Source organism: Erpetoichthys calabaricus, chromosome 11, assembly GCF_900747795.2.
Source record: "Erpetoichthys calabaricus chromosome 11, fErpCal1.3, whole genome shotgun sequence".
In the NCBI taxonomy this organism is placed as follows: Eukaryota; Metazoa; Chordata; class Cladistia; order Polypteriformes; family Polypteridae; genus Erpetoichthys; species Erpetoichthys calabaricus.
Window position 1 is genome coordinate 123,605,775 of NC_041404.2, and position 25,367 is coordinate 123,631,141.

At 43.7% G+C, this 25,367-nt stretch overlaps 4 protein-coding genes across 5 annotated transcripts in view; all 4 read right to left on the reverse strand.

The window, feature by feature from the left end:
• The window catches only part of prkcba (protein kinase C, beta a), a 98,577-nt gene extending 92,346 nt beyond the window's left edge, over positions 1-6,231 (reverse strand). Inside the window, exons 1-2 of one of the 2 annotated variants that reach the window (XM_051933342.1) lie at positions 5,963-6,231; positions 4,976-5,007 (exon numbers count right to left, since the gene is read on the reverse strand). In XM_051933342.1, the coding sequence (XP_051789302.1) occupies positions 4,976-5,007; positions 5,963-6,129 (199 nt within the window). In that variant the 5' untranslated portion in view covers positions 6,130-6,231. The remainder of the gene's footprint in view (positions 1-4,975; positions 5,008-5,962) is intronic. The other variant, XM_051933341.1, reaches the window with a different exon arrangement.
• A 2,735-nt stretch (positions 6,232-8,966) lies between these two features.
• On the reverse strand, positions 8,967-15,078 carry LOC127529590 (aquaporin-8-like). Its single transcript, XM_051933575.1, has 5 exons — positions 14,541-15,078; positions 14,280-14,406; positions 13,981-14,195; positions 10,598-10,732; positions 8,967-10,437 (listed from the first exon to the last, which is right to left on the reverse strand). The coding sequence occupies exons 1-5, from the start codon at positions 14,792-14,794 to the stop codon at positions 10,395-10,397; spliced, it is 774 nt and encodes a 257-aa protein (XP_051789535.1). The 5' UTR covers positions 14,795-15,078; the 3' UTR covers positions 8,967-10,394.
• A 3,379-nt stretch (positions 15,079-18,457) lies between these two features.
• On the reverse strand, positions 18,458-21,703 carry LOC127529545 (aquaporin-8-like). The gene is made up of 5 exons (XM_051933376.1): positions 21,081-21,703; positions 20,036-20,162; positions 19,293-19,507; positions 19,066-19,200; positions 18,458-18,916 (listed from the first exon to the last, which is right to left on the reverse strand). The coding sequence occupies exons 1-5, from the start codon at positions 21,374-21,376 to the stop codon at positions 18,874-18,876; spliced, it is 816 nt and encodes a 271-aa protein (XP_051789336.1). The 5' UTR covers positions 21,377-21,703; the 3' UTR covers positions 18,458-18,873.
• Positions 21,704-22,212: 509 nt separating this feature from the next.
• The window catches only part of lcmt1 (leucine carboxyl methyltransferase 1), a 28,807-nt gene continuing 25,652 nt past the window's right edge, over positions 22,213-25,367 (reverse strand). The window contains exons 8-11 of the mRNA XM_051933375.1: positions 22,947-23,048; positions 22,770-22,861; positions 22,567-22,664; positions 22,213-22,443 (exon numbers count right to left, since the gene is read on the reverse strand). Of these exons, the coding sequence (XP_051789335.1) occupies positions 22,421-22,443; positions 22,567-22,664; positions 22,770-22,861; positions 22,947-23,048 (315 nt within the window). The 3' untranslated portion in view covers positions 22,213-22,420. The remainder of the gene's footprint in view (positions 22,444-22,566; positions 22,665-22,769; positions 22,862-22,946; positions 23,049-25,367) is intronic.

Consider the following 25,367-nt stretch of genomic DNA (forward strand, 5'->3'; position numbering starts at 1 on the left):
ACATGCTTTAGTACCTGGGGGTGGGTCTCTCTCTGAGAGGTGTTATATAAAATTAAAATCATTTGTTGATTCACTCCTTCTCTTACCCTTCCTGCAGGCCAAACAGAAAGTCCTGTTTTTCACTCTGCACATTTCAGGAGGAGACACAACATCTGTAATTCCTCTGTGATTCTAGTTTATGTAATGCTGTGTTTAGTGTTATTCACTGTGAGTATTTAATAATATTAGGTGTAAGTTTGAGCTTTTATTTTGAGGTTGATGTTTTCTGTTCATTAATGTGTCAGCAAGGAACATTACACAAGTAAGAACTTTGCATTACATTACACACATGACAATAAAAAGACCCTGGCATCTTCATTTCTTGCTTTCTAAAACAACTAAAATGTCACCCTCTCCTAAGAATCCTTTACCAGTGTGTTAAAGAAACCAGAACAAACTGTGCAAACAATTTAGGATACATGGGAAGAACACGTGTCCTGCTAAATCTTGCTGTCATCATATTATCCCCAGTGCTTTACATCCCAACGTTGCCATTTGTTAACTCTATAGTAGTTGGTAAATGCTGAAATGAACCTGTAATTGCTTTTGCTTAGAACAGTGAAATATCTTTACGTTTTATGAGTTTTTCAAACACTAATAGGCTGCTATTAACAGAATATCACCTGTTTAGGAAAGACACAGGAGCTCTACACTGCATCCTCACTCACGAAGTACACATCTGTCTCACAATGAAGGCACAACATGTCCTCAAATGATCCAAGCAGTGATGCCTCCTGGCACTGTGGGCCCTACCTTTACCAGCCTTTAAAAGAATATGTTCCACTGTCTCTCTATAAAGACCTAAAATCTCTCCTACAATAACATTGTATATACTGGTTGCCTATACGTTTCAGACTCACATGCTAGGTTCTCGCCTGCAAAGCTTTAAAATAACACTTCTAAGAGCAGCTAATGGCTGTTGAATCCACATTTTGTTGTATAACAACTGAGATTTTCCTAAGTGTTCTTACACCATCCCTACTGTCATGACTTCTATGGGAAGCTTCTTTAGTCTCAAAGTCCAGCTGCAAATCCTCCACTACCCTTTGAGTGTCACAGGCCCCCACACAATTTTTTACACTTCAATTTCATCAGCTTTTGATGCTGCAGTTTGTTTAATATAGTACTCTTTGTGAAAGTCATTCTGCAAAGACTAACTTTAAGATAGACAAGCCAGGACCACTAAGCTGTCCACTTTTATTATAACCAAATCCTGACATCAAATTCATTTTAATACTGTAGGTAGAATAACCTCAGAAAACACACAGGAATCCTTGTCATCTTAAACAATGACAATGATGCCTGGTCACTTTCAGGGGGCGATGGTAAATAGTACAAAGAGGCGGTAAGCTACGTCAGAGACAGAACCAAATTGCTGAATATACATGGAAAGATGTGGGTAGGGAACGGTGAGCTCAAACCAGGCTTCTGGGTCCTCGTTACCTCAACCGTGTGCTTAGACACGCACGTTGAGCGAATGCAGCCCCCACAAACGCTGCCATCTTCACTTGAGTGGGTGGCGCTGATTTGACATTTCTTGGTTTGTGAAGCAATTTGCAATAATACATTCATGAAATGCAAATTCAAGTTCCGCTTAGAAAACCATCAGGACACTTTGCACTTTTCATAAATGAAAGGAACTGAGAAAAGCAAAGGGCTCAGAGTCTGCTGCTCTGTGAGGGACATCTGCTATTCTGGCACCCAAACAACCTCCTAGATTATAAGGAAGGTATCTGCTTCTGTGGCATATCAAAACGTATAACATGAACCTCAGAGAAGGTAGGGGTGGTAGATGGAGAGGTCTCATGCATAGACACACAATTGATGCCTGTGATGTACAATTTAGTCAGTCTAAATTAAATACAAAGTTAGAGCAGTTAGTACTAATACTACTATTTCACAGGCTAGAGACTTGAGCAACTCTATGTGATGAAGCACCAAGCCGGGAATGGAGCTCATGAGCTTTGTGATGAAAAATCTCCCACACCCTAAAGAAAACAATGTTATGATTAACTGGCGAATCTAATCTGGCTTAGTATGACTGTGTTAATGTATCCTGCAATGGACTGGCACGCTCTTTTATGGTTGAACCTGAATGCTATCAGGATATACAGTAGAAGTCAAGCTTTTGACATGTGTGCAAAGCTACAATGCAATTTAGACTTGAATGTCTCCTCAGATAGTTGACAAAAACACAATACAAATAAGTAAAAAGTACTCTTTGAAATAATAATCATTACAAATGACTAAACAGTAGCTTCTCCTTGGAAAGGGCAGGTTGGACAATGGGTGGATGGTTATCACCTCTAGTTTCCTTAGAGGTTAAGAGTAAGAAGTCTGAGGAGTAGGAATTCAGTTGTCTACTTTTCCCAAGGTACAACATTCTCATACATGAAGATTAAACGATTGATTTCTTTTATCTATTTATTTATTTTCAAAGCATACAGTATAGGATTGAAGGTGTCAGATCTATAGCCATACCAGTTTCAGGTTGGTTTCAGTTGGTTTATTTTCAAAGCATACAGTATAGGATTGAAGGTGTCAGATCTATAGCCATACCAGTTTCAGGTTGGTTTCGTGACTTTTATGCAATGCTAGTTGACAGGCATCAGGGTAGTTTTCTGATTAGGAATTGGGAAGGCAAAACTGTTCCATTTACTAAAAATCATACATGCAAATTGAGACAGGAAGATTCCTCTGCCAGAGGCTACTGAACGATTTCATATGTGTGCAGTTTGAAAAATTCCACATTCACATTTTTCAGTCCCTAGACCTCTCACATATACAGATACACTTGATTATCTAACGCCCCTCTTACATCTTCACATCAGCTTACTTTGACACTTCTACTTTATTGTCTTATACATTAACCCAAAATTGCTGCTCAGTAAGACAGACTGCACAAACGTGTGTAACAACCATGCTGACTGAGCACTTGAACGAAGCGAGGCGCAGCAGAGCAGCTTCCTCTTCCCCTTTTCTATTTTGGGTACAGTCCAGCCTGTCACTGCAGCCCCTTACTAACACAGGCCCAGCCTCATCGCTGTTCCTGTTTCACTTTACCAGTCTAGGAGCTTCAAGACTGAACAGGATGGCCTACAGATAAAACTTTTGTAGACTGATGCTGAAAAACATGGGCTGATAATCAACGGTTATTCCAGCAGATATACCCCATATAAACAAAAAGATCATTTCAAGTGAAACAAGAGAAATGAATTTACAAGAGACTAGAGAAGCCACATGTGCAAGGTGCTCACAACCAGGACACATTCTGCAGCAAGATGCACTGAAAAACAAGAACTTCCATATATACTACATTTGCATTTTTCTTTTATATGAGCAATCACCTTGTGAATGTTTGTATCCTACGTTTAGTTGTTTTGGCAAACATTGGCAGTACATAGATTGCAGGACAGAGCACCTACTGCCAAAAGACGCTCATAGGAAGCAATGCCTTGCTATTCCCTTCCCATCTGAGGGGGGCTCCCCATCCCACTCCTCCAGAGGATCACCCAAACGGCCAAGGTCCACCAGATTTTGGACATTCAAAAATGATAGTGGCCCCCGGAGGTTCTGTATAAAAAATTTTTATTACATTGGAGTTTCTGTCTGGGTTATCCAGTGTCTTCTGTCTGATGTGTGTAGCTCAATGACTCAACTTACTGCAAAGGGAACATGAACAAATAGAGGAAATCAAGCAAAGAAATATAAAAGAGGCAAAGCAATGATAGGGAGGGGTCTGCCATTTTTCCGGCCTCTAACAAAAACCATAAAAGCTCAATATATTAAGTATCTGTGGTGCCACCCCAAATGCACCAATATGTCTCACGGGGGAACACTTGAGTAAAAAAAAATGTAAATCAGTAAACATGCCTTATCAACAAGTACCTTGTAGCCAAAGCTTCCCCTTCAAAGAAAGCCTAAAGAAGCCAATAGTGGGGCTGGAGGTGGGGCATAACGATGAGGCAGTAAGAAAATGAGAGGCTCAGTGCACTGAAAATCACTCTTCAGTTTGCATGCCTAAATTTCACTTCTCCTTATAAAACAGGAAGTGGGCAGGGTCAAGATGCTTACTACTGCCAGCATCAATCAAGCTCAAAGAAGATACAGCCTTTCTTTCATTGTGTGTAGGTGAAGGAAGACGAATAAGCACCCGACCAAAACACACTGGTGCTGGTACCATAAAGTTATCTTCTAGCCACTGTCAAGTTTCATATGAAGTACAGAGTACTATCTACCCTGTTCTGCAGCTGTAACAGTGTCGCACAGTTGGAAGTCGCGTTCTTTGAAGCAAAAAAAAAAAAAAAAAAGATAAGATTCAGAGGGTGAAAAAAGCAACAACAGAAACTTCCCCAAATGTGTGTGTGTGTGTCTGCTTGCTCACTGCACTTCCGGACTGCAACAGCCTAAAAAGGGCCTTAGCATTAAACTGCTCTTGCTGAATATCTCTGTTACACATTAATAATGCTCCTCTCATACGTTATTTTCTTATTGTAAAATCTCAAAGAGTATACACAATTAAAAAACAAATAAACAGAAGCTTGTGCTTTCAACATCTGTATATAATCCCACGCTTTGAACATCCATATATAATCCCACAGTTCAAGCAAATGTGAGAGGAAAGTGAGCAAAGTCAACAAAGTCTGTCATTTTATTAATCATAATAATCCTTACCCCCTCAAGACTCTGCATCACAATAAATAATCCAACAACAAAGGCCCAAGCCACATTTGCTTGGCTGCAATTCAACCCAGCATGTGCACAAATTAAATATATACCAATTAACATCAAGCTATCCTGACTTGAGAAATAAAAACATCTATCTTTCAAATCTTAAAGAGAAACAAAGGTGGACTTAAGCACTTGGGTGTCCATGCAATACACATATAGCTTACATTCAGTGGACACCATAATATTCAATTAATTCAGGACTTACCTTGACATTGAAATCCCTGCTTCCCAAAGCCCCTGTGGAGAGGAAAGAGCGAGAGACAGGCTCAGTTGTCTCAAAACAGTATAGACAAACATGACAGAGCGGCTAAGACAGAAGACGCCTGATAGTCCCTGTTTAACACACAACTGTGTGTTTGCTTTGGTTTATCACAGGAGACTTCACGTGGATGGTCTACTTTCTCTTCATTAAGCTTTTGGTTTATGTTTTCATGCAAGTTGATGACAAAACTGATACATTCGTTGTGGGTTATTTTTTTTACTGTGTATTCCTAACATGCTCACATACCCCATCTAATATTTACACATAAAGACACCCCATTACCGCCATGCATACAATGCTGTGTGTGTTTCAAGCACAACCTTAACTTCCCTTTACAAATAAACACTTTGCATCTTGTTATTCTCTAAACACATCATGAAGATGCATGCTTTTAATGGCGCTTTATCAAATAAAGACAGACTGATTGATTGATAGGCGCAGAAGCCCCATCCTCACAGTATGCACCAAAACTGCGCGCGCGCGCGCACACACACACTCACTCGCTCGCGCATACACACACACTTGTAGCCTCATCTTGCACACACACACACACGTTTCTTTCTGCTACCACCGTTTACAAAATAAGAAGCACACTCTATTGCAGTGGTGTGTTGCTGTACCAATGGAATATCGGCATTTGTATTTAAAATTTCAAACTTAACTCGGCCAATACTTCACAGCTGATAAGGTCTGACAAACGGTCCGCTTGTTAAAAACGCACGCGAGTTGATACCCTTGTGGGGACATTTGCTCTGAGACTCTTTGCAGGTTGATGACAATGGATGTTTACTCTGCCCCATCCCTCTCTGACACGTACAGCCTCCATTTCACACAACGTGCTGGAGTCACAGTGCCCCCATCTATCAAACACACTGTCTTCCATCATTTGCAAAGCAGCCAGCCCCCCAAGCTCCCCCGCGACCAGCTCACCAAATGAAGTCGGTGCAGTGGCTGCAGAAGGTGGGCTGTTTGAAGAAGCGCGCGATGAACTTGTGATTTTTCACTTCATGGACGTTTTTCTGCCTCAGCGCCCCTTTCCTAGCGAAGCGGACATTATTCTCTTGGTCGTCGCTGCTTGCCTGCATCGTATCAGCCATGTTTAACACGGAAGTGTCAATAAACAACTTGTTGTAGCGCAGATGAGAAGGCTCTGCGCCACTCTCCTCGCGCTGCGCTGCTCTGAGCCACTTGCATCCCGGTCTGACGTGTGATGCTGGAAGCCCCGCCCACCAGCATTAGTTCCACCCAGTTCACGCCTCCACGCGCGACTTTCCCCGCCCCTCGAGCCGTACATTCTGTCTTTCCTTCTACCTGACGGACCCCAAGCAGCCCCCTCTTTGTCCACATTCTCGCACTCAGTCCAACCCCTGCTTCTGCTAGGCAGGATTTTTCCCTCCTCTAAAATTACAGAGCCTAACCTAACAAGCAGATCCCTCCTCTCGCCCCCCCTCACCACGACACACGAGCGCGCTCTCACACACATCGACACTCACACCCGACTGCGCTGCTATTTCTGTCCCATTCATTCCCATTATGTAACACATTTTACTCCGCAGATGTGATTTTGATTTTATGAATAAGCTGTGATTTTCTGGAATTTCATTTCTTGTGATCGCTGTTCAGATGCGCCCTCCGCCCCCATGCTTAATGAAAGTGCGGCAGCAGGATTACTGTATTGTCACTACACAACTAACACATCACTGCCTGTATGCTTGTTGCATTACTGACATGTCATTCGGTTCATTCTTCGTGCATCACTATTACCCCGTTGTCTGTACGATTACTGAAGCACTGACATGGCGCTATCTACACCTTTATTGTATCGCTATGGTCTGCAGCCCCACTATATAACCGGCCACCCTGTTGCCCCTATCACCACTGCAATACATACACCCCACTGTTTGTATCTCTCTATAGCATTTAGGTACGTAAGCTCTGTCACTTACATCCGTCTGTACATATCCCACTGTTTCACTCACACCACACTGTAGGGACCCTTACTTAATCACTGCAGACTCACTGTCTGTATCTTACTGTATCACCATCTGTATCACTAAGATGTCTCTCACACCTCACTGTCTGTATCCCTTCCATATCACTGACAAATCAACCTTTGTATCCTTCTGTATCACCAACAGGCCATTGTGTCTCTGGAACCTCACTCTCTATATTCCCAATGTATTATTAAACTCTCCACCACTTAAATCTGTCATTTCAGTGATATCTCACTATTTGTATCTCCATGTACCCCTGAAAACCCACATCCTGTGCCCCCCAATTATTACCAACTTAGCAATCCCCACTATCTCCTTTTCCTGCAGTACAGGTTTTCAGGTTTATAGCGGGTCACATGTGTAGAGCAGAGTGAAATTCTTACTTGCATGTGCTAATCAACATACATCACTAGTCTCTGATGCCATGATTAGTCACACATTACTGTCTGTATCTTCATTATATGATTGACAGGCCAGACTGTGAATCTTCACTACTATGTCCCAATGTGCTTTTGATACTCCACCACTCTCTGTCCTCACTGTCTCACTAATTCAGGATTCTCTTTATCTTCATGGCATCATTGGCAGATCAATGTCCATATCCTGAACGCATTTTCACATTCTATTCTTTGCACTTTGACTGCATCCCTGTTACATTACTCTCTACACCCTCACTTTGTCATTGAGACCACACTGTGTCTTTCCCATCTCTGCAGCTCATTGATGTCACTTACACTGCCTTCCCCATAATTTACCCCCCCACCCCCACCCCCCACCCATAAACACACACCACCTCTGCCCTCCTCACTGTGTCGATAGCAAAAAACTCCATCCTCAGGATATCATTGACATGGCACTACGTTCACTGCATCTTTCACCCACCAATGTCCCTGTGATCTGTGACAGAGTGACATCTCCTCAGAGTGTCCTCACATCATCCCATACCCACCATTCCCTCCATGTTCATGGCATCACTTCACACTCCAATGGGTTTAGCCTCCTAGCATCCATGAATAAAAAATACAAAATTGAAAGCAGCCCCTAGTGGCCAAGGCCCATAGTGCAGTCTTCTGGGGAGCCTAATTCACCGCTCTGTCTGTTAGAATTAATGATGCGCATTTGGCTCGCAGCCTGCTCAGCAGAGAAAGAAAATTCTTTCTTTACTGGGAATCATTAAAACCTTCTGAAATGCAATATGTTACATAAGAAAACTGCATGGAGGTGCCAGTGCTGGGACTTAACTTCTTCTCTCAATCCAAGAGGGGATCCACAAGATTCAGGAGTAGGTGGTTCCCATTTTTATTCAGAGTGCTGCTGTGTCTTCCTCGGCTCTAACAGACACAAGTAGGCGTAAGTGAGAATCTGTTCCTTTAATCTTGTGCCTGTGTTGAAAAGCCCCTTCCTCTTCACCACATGCATGTACTGTAAGTCTTCTCCAGTGCCCAGGTCAAGTCTTATGAACTTCATGTTGCTCGTCAGGTACAAATCCCAATTAAAGACAATGGTCGGGTTAAATGTTGTAACTCTACAATCAAACCTACATATAAGCTGCCTACTCCAACTCAAAAGTTTCCGCCCCTCAGTTGTCCCCTCATTCAGAATAGATAGATAGATAGATAGATAGATAGATAGATAGATAGATAGATAGATAGATAGATATGAAAGGCACTATATATGAGATAGATAGATAGATAGATAGATAGATAGATAGATAGATAGATAGATAGATAGATAGATAGATAGATAGATAGATAGATAGATAGAACTTTATTTTTCATAAGGGAATGATCTGGCATACCACTGGGTTAGAAGTCAAAGGAGCTTAAGATTGCAGCTCACCCTTCCCCCCAATCCCCCCCCCCCCCCCCCCCCCCCCCCCCCATTCCCAAAGACATGTATACACACGCAGTGGCAAAACCCACAGAAAAACAATCTACTTTGTTTATTTTACATTTTTATTTAAAAAAAAAACTTTTGTTTTGTCATTAGAAAACACTGCCAATCAAACCATTTCCTTGGCAACCAAGCCTGCCGGACCACTGCACTGTATACAGTGACCTCTTGTGGTAAAACAAAAAACTGCACAAACCAGAAAGTCGTTACATACATTAAGAAGTGATTGCTTGTACCATAGCATTGCCAGCTGCCTCACCAACTAACTAACTGAATTGGCTTGTGAATGAAGCCCAGTTGAGATACCAGTCTCCAGCCTGGTCTGACCTTCTTCATGGAAAGTTGGGGTCACCATCTGGAATTCCAGCTCAGTTACTGACTACCTGTGTGACCCTTATCACATGTGAGGCTCTTGGCTAAAAGCTTTAACATAAAGGATTTTCCCTGCCTGGTCACCCTCTTCTCACCACCCCTTCTTCTGCCGTTCAGGGATGGTTGTGCAGACAGACACTTCATATCCCAATTCAGCCACTTGCTTCCCTTATACCCTTGAGCCATACTTTACACTCCGAGCCAGCTGATCGGATTTTTTTTGTGTTTTTATATTGGAACGATCAGAGGAAATGAAGTGGGCTGAGGCCCCCAGGCTGGGAGAAGCAAAGCCCCCGCTTGTGAACACTACTGGCTGCGTGGGCGCTGCATATCAGGCCCTGTCTCCATGGCAACCTCAGCAAGGCTTTAGTGGGAGAATGTCGGCATGGATACTCTAGTGATGCTGTTCTCTCAGTCCCTCAGCATCCGTTCACCGAAAAAAAGAAAGCCAAAGTGCCCAAGACATGGCGTTACTTACCCTGCTAAAACTGAAAAGTGTCAAATCAGTTTACTGCAAGGAAGGTTAGAGGTGTCAATCACTTCTGAAGACCTAAAGGTGCCAGTCACTAAGGTTCAGACCACATGTTGAAGAGTTTTTGGCCGAATGCCTACACTTACGGTCTATGTATACCCCAAGCATAGTGAGGCAACTGGCCAGTTCAGTGCTAGTAGTCACATGCAGCTTACATTCTGAATAAAGTGTCTACTCACCCTCAGGTATGGCACAGCAGACCCGTGAAGTCAGTGAGGACACAAGAAGCTAACCAAAGGGCACCTAAGGTCAGTCCTGCCCAGCATGAAGAGGCTGCCCCCATGGAAGAACAAAGAAGATCAGATTCATGGCCAGACTTCACCATGTTTTTGTGCTCAGAGAGTGAGTCTTGGTGTGGATATCTGTCCCAGCACCCTTTATGTTTCACACTGGTTAGTTTTAGGTTTAGTTTCATGTAATCATTGCCCTCTTTTTTGTTAGTTTGACCTGGTGTGTGATGGCTGAGAGGATAGCACTGGAGCAGGAGAGATGATGTGGCCTTCAAAGATCACTTTTTTCTGCATTCTGATGGCTAAGGAAGAGTAAGTGGCAACTCTCTGATGTAATGACCTCACTTCATGTAGAGACGGGTCTTCTTGTCTCCTAAGAGCAGCCTGTGAAAAGTATGAGAGAAAAAAAGACAGAAATGGCTAAGCATCTGCAGTCACCACAATTACTGAAGCAGAAGGGCACACCATGAGCATTGCTGGGCATTTAGGGTTTTGTGAGCCTTCGAGGATTCTTTCCATTTTACACTTCCACACTCTTACTTACCTGAGCACAGCGGCAGCAACAAGAGCTCCAGCTATCGGGCCCACCCAGTAGATCCACTGATAGTTCCAGTAGCCGCTAACAACTGCAGGCCCAAATGCCCTAGCTGGGTTCATGCATACGCCAGATAGGTCAGCACTGTGAATGAATAAAAGCCACATCAGAAACAAGCTGGCACAGTCTGCCACATCATGGGCAAGGCTTCACACAAGAATCTCTTTAAGGCAGTAGGATCTTTCTGTGAGATGTTGTAAAACTTGTACTTTGGTGGGCTCAGCTGGTTCGTGCTAAAGCAGTTGATGAGTGGAATGGTGCTGTGCCAGTCTGCCTGAGTGTTAGGCAGTCAGGTTTGGTATATTTAGGGGATGGTATGATCCTCCAGTAAAGAATGGATATGTTGGCACACTGGTATTTAGGAAAAGGTCTGACACTAATACATTCAACATTAATTTAGTAGGTAAAAAATGAGCTGATACACTGGCTCTCACTCTGGCATTTACTGTGTAGGCTGGCAGACTTGCAATTCAGGAGTAATCTGGAACTCCAGTATTTGGTAAGTGGGTTGGCATTCTAATAGATAGGGAGCTGGCAATCCAGTTAGTTGGTGAGGTAGCTGACAAGTCAGCATGGTATTCTGGTATTTAGTCAGAGGCCTGGCAAACTGCCAGCTCAAAAAAGTGAGTTGCCATTCCATTTGTTAATTGATGAGGTAAGGGAGTGTTGAGAGGCTGGCATTCTAGGGGAAGATCATTTTCAGGGATGCACTTTCATAAAACAAGGACTTGGCTTTATCTGTCATGTACCTTTAGATGAGTTGACACTAAATGCAATGCCACTCTGGCTATTTGGAACTGGGTGCCATATGAGCCATTAGTGAACTTCCTGATTTACAGTAAAGTCATTTTCACTTCTGTGTTAGAAATACCATTCATTTCTTCTTTTATAAATAATTGGTGAAGTCTTTATTTATTTCATTTGCTATTTGATTCTCATTTTCTACGATTTTGTCCTTGTGCGACTTTGAGGACTCTTAAATTCTCCTTTGCTGTTTTTATTTTTCAGTGGCATAATACTTGAAAAATATCTTGCTGTTTGTTTTGGCTTTCATTACTGCTACTTTTATCAGCTTCTCTTATAACCTTACAAAGATTTTTTTATTCCTATTTGCAAGTTCAGAAATTTCCTCTAGGCTGGAAAATTTTTGCTCATTTAAATTTTCCAGTACAGTGATCTTTCATATTTACGCTTTTAATAATGTAGGATATTCTTCTATTTTAGGGATTTCCTTCGTGCTTTCATTTGTTTTTGGAATATATTCTAAAATTGTATCTTCTTTTGCTGTGATATTTTGAGCCTGAACTCTGCTTTTGATATTGTGTTACACCTCCTCCTCTCCTAACTTATGGAAAGGGAAAAGTATAATATAATATCAATGTTGCATCATAGCTACACAGTCCTGGCTTCAAATCCCAGCAACTGACAATATGGAATATTCTCTGAGTAGCAAAATTTCCCCCTCCATACCAAAGACCTGTGTGTTGAACTAACCCAATGTGGCCAGGGGAGGCTCCAGCCTGTGTGACCCTGAACTAGATACATGGGTAAACATGATGGATGGATAATATAATATAATATAATGATGGCACCCTGGTGCAGTGGAAGTGGTGCTGCCATACGATAAGGAGGCCAGGATTTATGTCCCAAATGCTCCCATTGTGGAGTCTGCATGTTCTCCATGTGTCCATGTGGTTTTCCTCCAGGTGCTTCAGTTTCCTACCACAGATAAGCAGGTTAGGTAAAGTGGCTCTGCTAAATGGCCCTGCTGCTTGTGTGTGTGTGTTTTTCCTTCAGTGGGCTGGTTCACTGTCCAGGTGTTCCTTCTGCCTTGCACCTGATGGCTGGTGGGATAGGCTCCAGCTGCCCCACAACCATGCTCAGGATAAGCAGGTTAGAAAAATGGATGGATGGATAATATAATGTAATACAGTATATACTTAAAGTGGGCAGCACAGTGGCGCAGTGGTAGCACTGCTGCCTCACAGTAAGGAGACCTGGGTTCGCTTCCCAGGTCCTCCCTGCGTGGAGTTTGCATGTTCTCCCCGTGTCTGCGTGGGTTTCCTTCGGGTACTCCAGTTTCCTCCCACAGTCCAAAGACATGCAGGTTAGGTGCATTGGCAATTCTAAATTGTCCCTAGTGTGTGCTTGGTGTGTGTGTGTGTGTGTGTGTGTGCGCGCGCGCCCTGCCCGGGGTTTGTTACCTGCCTTGCGCCCTGTGTTGGCTGGGATTGGCTCCAGAAGACCCCCGTGACCCTGTAGTCAGGATATAGCGGATTGGATAATGGATGGATATACTTAAAGCTACATGTCCCTGATTGACTCCCTGACTGATTGGAAAACACATCTTTCGATTTCCTTTGAATTTTTCATTACCATATTCTGCAATGTGTAATTTAAACTGATCACATAGCCAGTGTGCTTTAAAAAAATCAGACCCCTCCTTGTGTCTATCTGTTTGCATTGTTCTGACTAGATCCTGCATGTTTAGCTGGGAGTTTAAAATTATCACTCCCATTCTTAAGCGCTTCATTAGTATTCTGTAAATTTCTCTGTTCTTTATGTACTGTGATGATAACTGTATTGTCTATTCCACAAGAAAACAAAATTACTACTAATATAATATAATATAATATAATATAATATAATATAATATAATATAATATAATATAATATAATATAACAGATCCATCCATTTTCAGAGCCACTTATCCTGAAGAGGGCTGCAGAGAAGCTGGAGCCTATCCCAGCAAGCACTGGGCAAAAGGCAGAAACAACTTCTGGATGGGGCACCATATAATATGATAAAATATCTACTATGTAATAACACACTAAAGTCTGTGTGTGTGTGTGTCCAATCCCTCAGAGCAATCTGATTGGTCAGTTTGGCTTTGGTGATGTAATCAAATGAGGAAGTGCAAGTGTGAGACACAAAAGGAGGAGTAAAGGCATAGGAGGCACGCTGCGAGTCACCTTTGGTGACAGGGAAGTAATAAAAGTGGACAGGAGGTGAAAAAGGCTCTTCAAAATGACTGAGAAGTCTGAGAAGCAGGCTTTATAGAGAAATGTGTTCAAGAGAAGAAGCTCCAGCCAAGAGAGATTCAGACATGCAAGGATACTGAGGACTGAAGGTACATTTAGGGCAAAATATATCAAATATTAAAATGAATGAAATTTAAGCTTTAAAAAGGCATCAGAAAATGACTCTGCCATGGCTAGCATTGTTTTCTGCACTGTTCCCTATACTTCTGGAACAGGCTCTGGTATCCTGCGAAATTGTAGTGAAAAATGCCCCCTTCTGCCCCCCACACCAAAAGCAACCCTTGCCTCACCCTGCTAAGATGTTCACAATGACGGTGCAGCCAATCAAAAAGGAAATCAGTGGACTCCGGCTCTTCTCATTGACTGCTCCCAGGCACACCACTATCACCAGAAAGCAGGTCATGAGGATCTCACACAGCAGGGCACCAGCAACCTGCTCATTCACCTGGACCACCGAGAAGGCAGCACCTGAGGCTTTCGTGAAGTGCTTCTTTGAGGTTAAGGCCTGTGGAAGCATGATATTTATAGAAGGATCTCAAAACATGTGCAGCATCCATACCAGAGTCATCCTACAGATCCCCTGGTCTACCTTAGACAATGCAGCACCCATCAGCCCTCCCAGTGTCTGGAACAGGACATATGGAAACACCATGACAACATCCAGGCCACCAACCAAGTAGACAGCTAGGGTTACCACGGGGTTAAAGTGTGCACCACTGTGGAGATAAGGGGTAGAGATGCGTTCAGTGCTCTGCTTTATTCCCTTAGGCCTACGCTACAACACAGTGGACCGCCATCCCTTCTTGTTGGAGACCTGAAGGCAGAGGAGAAAAGTAAAAGAGTAGCCTACCTGATTTCCGCAAACACTCCCACCAAGACTGCAACAGCCAATCCATGGACCAGAGCCGGTTGCAGCCGTCCACCAGCTTCCACATTTTCAATGACAGACACACATCCAACAAAAACAAAGAACAGAGTGCCAACAAACTCTGCCACACAAGGCTGCAGGGACTTCTCATACAGGCTCCGCTTCTTTGGGGGGCTTCCCGTCTGGGACACAGAGAGGCCAGGTGTGGGGATAAGCTCTACAACCATGTCGGCCATGCCAGCAGCAGCAGGTTCAGAGGGGAGGGGTGCGTGTCTGGCAGAATCCTGGCTTATATATGTGCAGAGACAAGCCAGCAGCACTGGACTTCACCCTCAGATATGAAGGGAGATTGCAGTAAGTTAATAAAGAGAGAGGGGAGTCCAAGGTGCTTCTGTGCATGGCCTTGTACTGGCATGCAGTAATTGCGGCACATGTGCCATTATGTGGCCAGCCAACATATGGGTTTGTGTATTCAGATATGTGTCTTTGCTTGCACAAGTTAGGTGTGTGTGTGTGTGTGTGAACACACGTGCTTGTGTGCTTGTTGGTGTACGTTCATCTTTGTGATCTGCGTGTATGAACTAATAGGTGCGAGTGTGCATACGTTTGTCAGCTCAGAAGTGATATCATGCTTTCTTATCAAGAAGAAACAAGGTCTGAGTCAGCAGCAGGGTTGGCACAACAACCTGCTGACTCAGGATTTGTGAAAAATACAAGTGGGCCACTTAAGACAATCAAGCAGACATATGGCTGATGAAGGATGGTGCAGTTCATTGAACTTTGGCCTACGAACAATGGCTTGTTCCCTTTTAAATGGCTTTGAGAATGTCAGGCAGCAGGAGGCCTACTACAAGAAGCTCCTCTTCATGAGATGTACACTACTCTGAGCTGTAAAAAATGCTTGAAGGTTTGCAGACTATTGGGATGATGGGATGAAGGAGCAGGTAACCATCCATGTAGCATGTACCCCTAGTTGTGGGGCTTAGCATACCTCATTAAGCCATGATGCAGTACAGGGTCACTACCACCACCACCATCATCATTATCATCATCATGCCCTGCTGTATTATAAGACTCTAAAATTATTGCAAACAAGATAAAGACACTACTAGTTAAACCTAACCCACCTTTGGGGTCCCATGTAAAAGACCACTCGAACATCCCAACTTCCTTACACAATGCAGATTCTCCAATCCAAATGCCTGTAAGTTCCATCAACCGGGTCTCCTGATAATCCCAAAGCGATTCTCAAGAGGCTCCTTTACAACAAACCTCTTGAATATTTTATTGATCTAACAAATTGGTACTACCTCACCTTATCATCAAGAGATGGCTGACTCTTCCATTGCACCCTCCTGCTTAAGTCAACCACATTATCAATAAACTAAAGACTTCTTTACCCCCAACCTCCCAGTTATCTTAATTTCCCTCTATCTCATACATTCTGTTCAAGCCAAGCCTGTCCTCAAGGACCTAAAACCATCTTAGTCATATGAAGACTCATCAGCACTCCACCTAGTCCAAACCTTAACACTGAAACAATTTTCACGTCCTCCTTGAGAGACTGCAGTCTCCTTCACTGTGATATTATTGCTCGCTTGCAGAATGATTAGCACTCCACCTTAACTTCAAAAGACTACAGCATCATCCCCATCACCCCAAATGATTAACACTAGTCACCTGAACACCCTTTACAAATGAGCAGCATTCTCAAAAGACTGCAGATGCCTTCACAACAAATCTTTTCATCGTTTTATGAATCTAAACATTTACTAGAACTCAGTCTCTTCCTCAAGATACTGCATTTTCCATCAGCCCAACATCCTGTGGAATCCATCCTCTTTCTCATCACACTGGAAACTTCTTTACCACAACCCACTTTGATCATCTAAACCACTTAAAGAATCATCTACACCCCACATCATCTGATTACAGGATGCCCTGCTGATCACAGCAAAAAGTTTAAAATATTCTTCAAAGTTGAAAAACACTCTTAAGAGTGCAGTTTTTCACCACAAGCCTTTCTATCACCTTTACAAATCTAAAGATTCGTCATATTTGTACTCCACCCTCAAGAAGCTGTTGGTTCAACCAGCAAAACTCTGATTTTCCATAGGCTACACTCTACTCTAACTAATCACCCCGGCCATCTTCAGATTCATGAGAGCTCAACGCCATCCCCAAGACACTGCTAGTTCTCCAATCATACATTTCCAGTTCATCTCAAACATGTAAACAATCACAAGAGTCCAGTAGACTATACTCTCCTCTAAATGTAAATCCACGAAAATCTTAGCTATATATTCAAGACTACAGACTCCTCTCTTCTAATCATTCTGATCAATTCAAACACTAAAAGCCACCACTCAACCAGGCCCAACCCGGAAGAGGCTGCTGACACCTCTAATTCAATTTTCTTTATCTCACCAATTCCATTTGTAAGATGATGCAGAGAACATCACCACCTCCCTGAAAGATATGGCAGGCATCTCTACTCCATCCTGCCTCACCAAAGCATTCAGGTTACTTTATAATACCACCAGATCTTCATGAAACTGAAGTCTTCACCATGCTAAAACCTCTCTAATCAATTCTGTCTTATTCTCAAGAAATGATAGATGTTTAAAACCCAACACTTATGATCACTCCAACTATTTAAAGCGTATTGAGAGTCCAACTTTATCAAGAGAAGGCAGGCCAGCCCTATCCTCAACACAGAAGCCTGCTTTATCGAGGCTTTAATGGTCAACCCAAGCCCTTCCGCTCTTTCATTCCACCCTCCTGACAATTCTACCCAACAAAAGACTCTACAGCACCCAGTATAAGGGGACTGTGGGACATCATTCCACATCTTGTGGTTTCTGAGTGATCAACAGCACCATCCTTCACTGCAAGATCACTGCAGCTCATGATGAGATACTGGAGGCTTCAATCCAAGTGGAAGGACCGTAGGAACCATCTGCTTTGGTGCTTTCTCATTTCCATTTTGCCTCATTGCAAGATGCAGGATACAAGGAAGTGAAAAGCACAAGGCAGTGGCAAGCTCTGGATGAGATGATGGTGCATCACAAAGCACTGTAAAAAGCTTTGAATAAAGGGTTTATATGTGTGCAATGAACAGGAGTACAACAGGTAAGTGGATTTCTGTTTCCTATGATTTAAAAATGAACTTCGGTATTTTACCGGGTGCTCCGGTTTCTTCCCACGGTCCAAAGAAATGCAGGTTAGGTGCATTGGCAATCCTAAATTGTCCCTAGTGTGCGCTTGGTGTGTGTGTCCTGCGGTGGGTTGGCGCCTTGCCCGGGATTTGTTCCTGCCTTACGCCCTGTACTGGCTGGGGTTGGTTCCAGCAGACCCCCGTGACCTGTGTTAGGATATAGCGGGTTGGACAATGACTGACCGACTGACTCACTTTGGTATTTTAATACTTTCTTCTTTATCATGACACTAGAGAGGGGCAACATGCTGCATGTTGGTCGGATATGTATAGGAATTTCTTTGTACTCGGTATAAATGACAATACAAATACAACAATTACTACTGCTACTACAACAGCATGCACAGCACCACACAGGGCAGTTTAGATTGAGCAGCCAGGGAGCAGGAAAGGCCTGATTAACATGCCATCTCCACAAAGATGGCACCCTGAACGAGTACTGATCTGGTCGGAAGGATCACTGGAGTATTAGATTGCAAGCCCATCATTCCTCTACTGTGGGAGCCTGAAAGGTTGCAAGCACATACTGTTAAGGCTACAAGGTAACAAGACACCTCAATATAATCCGTAAACCTGCCCCTCACAACCACACAGATCATGAGAGATATGCCCCCTGGTAGGACTGCAGAAGTAACTGCACAATGAGACTAGAAAAGAAGAAAAAAAAAAAGTCACCTCCAGATTAGCTTGGACAGGTTAATCAGCTCAAAGTTTTATTGACAAACCCAACATTCTGGTGTCTGTGAGCGGCGATTCAGGATCAGACGAGTTAAAGAAGAGACCAGTGCTTCGACCAGCAGCTGTCACAAGAACATTTAGTCAGTCAGCTCCCACAATAACCATGAGAACTTCAAAGGCACAGGCAAGAGAGTATTCAGTCACCATTGGCTAGAGGGGCAGAAGTGGGTGGAGCTATGTTGAGCTGGTCCAGTCAGGGTGCTGATTTATCAGTGCTCTGTTTTGCCTGTTAGTTCCTGGTATGAAGCCGTCCACCAGCGTTTGAGCACAGGGAGCATGAAACAGAAAGCAGGCACCACAGAGCAAAAGAGTGGCGCCACCAAGAAGTCCATCAGAACTCAGTGCTTCTGAGGTCAGAAGTTATTTCAGAAACAATCTTATTTTCCTGTCTCCCAGTATAAACCTGAAAAGCAAAGACAGTAGTGTTGGAAGATACTGGGCAGCTGAGCTTCTGTAAAGAAGAGTGAGGTGCAGACAAGTGGACAGTCATGTATCTGCTTTGACAACCTGTAAACCCCATTAACATTCAAAGAAAGGGTAAAAAGTACTTACCTGAGGAATAAAGCACAGATTAAGGCCCCTGTTATGGGTCCCAGCCAATAGATCCAGTGATAAGACCAGTAACCTGCAATCACGGCAGGTCCTAGTGCTCGTGCGGGGTTCATGCAGGCTCCAGACACGGCTCCTCTGCCAGGATAAGCATGAAACAGACTTGTATGAAAGGTGTGAGCACACCAAGCAGACTATGACAAGAGACCTGACAATACATCAGCCCTTACCCTGCCAGGATGTCCGCTGCCACTGTGAGGCCAATGCAGAGTGGGGCGAGATGGGTTCGGCTCCTCTCATTCACTGCCCCCATGCACACCACTAGGGTCAAGAACAGGGTCATCAGCATTTCAGCCACAACAGCTTTCCAGGCCAGTGCATCAGTCTGCACAGTGTTGAAAGCGGCCCCTGCACTGCTTGCATAAGCTTCCTCTGAACAGATCGCCTATCACAAGAAAAAGACAGGCAGAAATAAACGTTTGTGGGAGTCCAACACTCTGTCCCTGGTCAATTACTGGTTTAAACACTGCAGTGGTCATAGGTCACACGGCCAAAATGGTGGTGGGGTGGAATTAGATTTAGATGAACTTTAACAGTTGCCAGACGTCTTCTGGAGATAACACAGAAGGCATACACAAGGGTGCAGGGCTCCATATTCTTCTCTGTTTCACCACAACAGTAGAAAAGGGGCTCTGCTCAGGGAAATCTCCCCTGACACAGATGCTCAATCCTCCCTGAGACGGCAGTAGCAGGATTCAAAGTCAAAGAGAAGCCTTCCTTGCCACTGCACCTAAGGAATTCTCCTTTAGTAGAGCTGGTAAGGGCCGCTGCTCTGAAATCCCACAGCCTTGAGACTGACTGTCTTGGGGAGAATGAGGAGCTGAAACCTGAGCAGTAAGTAAAGTCAAAAAGGTAAAGCTTATCGACTGCTTTGTTGGACTAAAAGGGTAGGCGTCACCACAGCATTACCTACCTTAGCTAGAGCTGCTCCAATTAGCCCCCCGCAAAGCTGAGCTGCCACATAGGGGAAGAGCAGACGCAGCCTCAGCCCCGCATTCAGGTAGACAGAAATGGTCACGGCTGGGTTGAAGTGTCCACCACTAGAATAAAGAGAAGATATCACATGAGCCAGACACACAAATACCATCGTAGAAATGTGAAAGAGTCACGCCAAACCCCAATGTCCCCACTTCTTTGCGCATATAAACCTCACACACATAATCCCCGAGATCCTTAAACTCACATAGGCACACACATGGGTAAAGCACCCCCATAGGTACACATGTACCTCCCTATACAGGCTCACAAGCTCAGGCATAACTCCACATACCCTACAGTTACAAAAAGTCCCCAAACTTCACTCCTTTGTACCAACCCACCATTTACATATAAAAAAGGAAAACATCAGCAGGCCCCCTCAGTCCACAAGTGCACACGCCCCTGCATATTCCACTTTGACACAGATGGAGCATGCCCCTAAGCTCCCACTCACCCTTGCACATTCACATGCCCCCAAAATTCCATACAAACATCTCTAATGCACATTCATCCTTCTCAGGCTTTTTCACGTTCAGCCTGTTCCCCTCCCCACCTCCTCTTGTGAGTTCATTGACCTTAGCTGGTTGTTGCACGAAGGCAGACAGGATGGCACTGACCTGGTAGACATGGAGCTGATCAGCTGGTCACGTGCCCTTCTATCACGCTTACACTTAAATAGTCAATGTCGCGTACGATAGCCCCACTTACTGCTGTTGCACGAAGGCAGACGGGATGGCACTGACCTGGTAGACATGGAGCTGATCAGCTGGTCACGTGCCCTTCTATCACGCTTACACTTAAATAGTCAATGTCGCGTACAATAGCCCCACTTACTGCTGTCCGGTCCTTACTCAGAATGGACACTTCAGGTCATCAGTGCAGCACTTCATTCTCCGTCTTTTGAAATGGTTACTTTATGCAAGCCTATTCATACCAGCTGACACCAAGCATTCACCATTTCCTATTTGCTGCCCACCTACCTGATTTCCCCAAGCACCGCTATCACGATGGCCAGTGCCAGCCCATGTGCCAGGGCAGGCTGCAGCCTCCCCGTGCTCTCTACATTTTCTATCACCGACACACAGCCAATAAAAATGAAAAGGGCAGAACCCAGCAGCTCAGCCACACAGGGCTGTACGTAGCGCTCAAAGACCAGAGGTCCAGTTGACACATCTCTTTTCTCCGGCTCACTGGTGCCCACCGGCGTTATTTCATAAAGCTCTATCTTTGATTCACTCTCAGACATGTTGGCAGAGAGGTGATCGGTGTTTCTCATGCACTCTCTCCTGCTACTGCTGATAAAGTCACTACTGCAAACTTTGGACCGTCCCCCAGGTGGGCAACACAAGTAGGCGGCCGATGAAAGAGACTGATAAGGTTAGTGCGCATATGCAGAGCTCCTGCCGTTCACACCATCTGTCAGCAATATGTTAGAGCTAAAGTCACTGTGGTGAGATCCGAGTGCTCTGGGAGCTTCTTCATTCTTGGACAGCTAGCCAGTTTTGTGTGACTCTTGGTCAAGGGTCCAAGAGAAGGGGGCATGAGCCAATTCCATAGATTCTATGCCACTTATCTGTTTAGCAATGAGGGTAGTGAAATATACTGGCTCCATGCCAAGCCCATTTGAAACTAAGCTTTTTGATAAACACATGGTCCAAAGTGTTCAAATCTTGAAGCTTAAAATGTCCCGTCACATTGGCACAACCACCACACATCTTCATTTTTCTGCCCAGCTCAGAATCAGTAAGTGTTCAGCCATCTGGGTCATTAACAACAGGATAGAGAAAGAGTCAACGAAGGAGAGAACCCTCACTTCCTCCATTAATCCAAAATCAGAATCATGTCCAATTCAAAAGGGGGGAGAGCATGATACCCCAATCCAGCCCAGTGACAAGACAATGAGGAGCACTATGACTAGAGTGACTGATGGATGAAATGAAGGAGGGGTGGGGGTGTTAGAAGAATACCTAAACACTGATGAAACAAGTCGGTACACCAAAACAATTCCCAAGGAGAAAGGACCCATAAAGACCATGTAAAAAGAAAGATGGGGGTAGTAATCCCACTTGACCCACTGCAGAGGCGGCGAGGAAACACAAAGAGCCTTTCAGATTGGAGCAGTCACTTTGTTTATAGTAGTTTTTGCTCTGGGTTCAAATTCCAGTCAAGTACACATAATTAAGTAGTAAAGTCACTTGCACAGACAAGGCTGCCACATGTTTGGCTAAAGCTCTTCATCAGCTTCTGTTTGACAACCCTCCCTACCACCCCTTAGTTTGCAGGAAGATGTCATCCTTGTGAAGTCACCTCTTTACATCCCTTAGTATGATACTTTAGTCAGACCTGGAAAATAAAAAACAGGCATCAATTTGGGAAAACTAGTTGTAGCCAAGAGCTCATCTGGGAAATTGTGACACTAGAATGTCCTATGGCAGCACCCAGAACCCCTCTTTCACTACTTCTCACCTAAGGCCATTTGATCTTTAGATGCCCAGCAGATGCAGTAATGCTGTAGAAGCTGCTGCAAGAGTTCTTTCTCATCCAGAAATTCGAGGCGCTCCATCCTATATGATGAGAAAAAGATACCAGTGGTGAATAAAAGTCCTACAGACTTGTCTGGCTGTCCTGCAGAGTATCATGCAAGAGTGGAAAAAAAAGAGGCAACATGCCTCTCAACATCCTCTGCTGGCAGCTTGCTATACACAGACATCATGTCTAGGGCTTCCACCTTGTTCCAGCCACATGACAGGAACCGGTCTTTCTGCAAAACACAATTAGATTTCCAAAAAGACTTGGATACAACTGCCACATATCTCAGGTATAATGCACGTCTGTTTGAAACCCACCTGCGACTCCAGGGACCTGCAGAATTCCACACCAGCCAGGATGCAATGCCGTCTCTGAAGGTTCTCGATCATGATTTGACCAAAGCGATCTGCCATATTTACCTGAATACAAGGCAGAGCAAAGACTACATTGGATAATGTACAGACACAGCTAAGAGTATCAGCACCCTTCCACTATTTAAAAAATAATTTTTCTGTGAAATAAGTTGAAACTGACAAAAGTTATTGGCATCAACCATTCTTTATTCCATATTCCATAGAAAAGACACTTCGCTTTTCACTTTGTTTTTGATCTAGGACAATAGCAAATCTATTATAATAAAAAAAAATCCTGGGTTGAGACAAGATTTTTTTAGCCTGGGACGTCCCGCGAGATAAGACTTTGTGCCAAGAGATTTAACCACGCCCAGGGCCAGAAATAAAAGACAAAGAGTAGATGACAAAGTAGAACGTTGTAAAAAATTCAAAAACGCTGGCGCAATACACATGCATAGCAGGTTAGAGATAATGAAAGTACTAAAATTCAAAAGTCTGAAAAAAATGATAGCAAATATCGCATTAGCGCAAACAAACGGAAATTATTACTTGGTGAAATAATGGAACAGCGAAAAGAGACTGAATATATTGTTTGGATTTAAACTTTAAGTCGGAGACTTGTAGATCGTCTAATTCGTGTTACCATCAAGGGAAAAGTAGTGTTTCTTCCCAATGAAGAGGTGTATCCGCGAGACTTAAAAGATTTGTAATTTGGTGAAAGTGAAATCCACATACGCGAGCAGCAGAGACACGAAGTGGCTGGCGCATAGCACAGGCCGGGGGGTTGGCGAGCAAAGCAAAACAAAATAAAATGCAAATGGCACGGCCAAATTTATTAGAACACCTTACAAGTAAAAAGACATAATTGGATTGTAGTGATATCTCATGTACAGTCATAGACAGAAGTTTTGATAAACTGTTGATAAGTTTGCTGCCTCGGTTTTTATGAAGGCAATTTGCATATATTCCAGAATGTTATGAAGAGTGATCAGATGAATTGCAATTAATTGCAAAGTCCCACTTTGCCATGAAAATGCACTTAAACCCAAAAAAACCCCATTTCCTCTGCTGTTGTGAAGAAGGCTTCAGGGCGCCCAAGAAAGTCTAGCAAGTGCCAGGACCGTCTTCTAAAGTTGATTCAGCTGTGGGATCGGGGCACTACCAGTGCAGAGCTTGCTCAGGAATGGCAGCAGGGAGGTTTGAGTGCATCTGTATGCACAATGAGGTGAAGACTTTTGGAGGATGGCCTGGTGTCAAGAAGGGCAGCAAAGAAGCCACTTCTCTCTAAGAAAAACATTAGGGACAGACTGATATTCTGCAAAAGGTATAGGGATTGGACTGCTGAGGACTGGGGTAAAGTCATTTTCTCTGATGAATCTCCTTTCCGATTGTTTGGAGCATCCGGAAAAAAGATTGTCCGGAGAAGAAAAGGTGAGCACTACCATCAATCCTGTGTCATGCCCACAGTAGAACATCCTGAGACCATTCATGTGTGGGTTTACTTCTCAGTCAAGGGAATGGGCTCACTAACAATTTTGACTATGAACACAGCCATGAATAAAGAATGGTATCAAAACGTCCCATGACAGCAACTTCTCCCAACCATCCAAGAACAGTTTGGTGATGAACAATACCTTTTCCAACATGATGGAGCACCGTGCCATAAGGCAAAAGTGTTAACTAAGTGGCTCGGGGAACAAAACATCAAAATTTTGGGTCCATGGCCAGGAAACTCCCCAGACCTTAATCCCATTGAGAACTTGTGGTCAATCCTCAAGAGGCAGGTGGACAAACAAAATCCCACAAATTCTGACAAACTCCAAGCATTGATTATCCAAGAATGGGCTGCCATCAGTTAGGTTTTGGCCCAGAAGTTGATTGACAGCATGCAAGGGCGAATTGCAGAGGTCTTGAAAAAGAAGGGCCAACACTGCAAATATTGACTCTTTGCATAGACTTCATGTAATTGTCAATAAAAGCTTTTGAAACTTATGAAATGTTCGTAATTATACTTCAGTATACCATAGAAACATCTGACAAAAATATCTAAAAACACGGAAGCAGCAAACTTTGTTAAAACCAATACTTGTGTCATTCTCAAAACGTTTGGCCATGACTGTAGACTAATTACTCAAATTAGTATCACAGGTGTCTTCAATCTTATAAATCAGCCAACCTATCTGAATAGAGCAAGGTACTCACTTAGCTGTGCTGTGTCATTAAGTGCATCACACTGAACATGGACAAGAGAAGGACAAGCAGGGAGTTGTCAGAGGAGGAAAGAAAGACAGTATAACCAAGCATGTTCACAGTAAAGGCTACAAGATCATCTACAAAGGGCTTAATGGTCCTGTGACCATGGTAGCTATAATTATCAAGAAATTT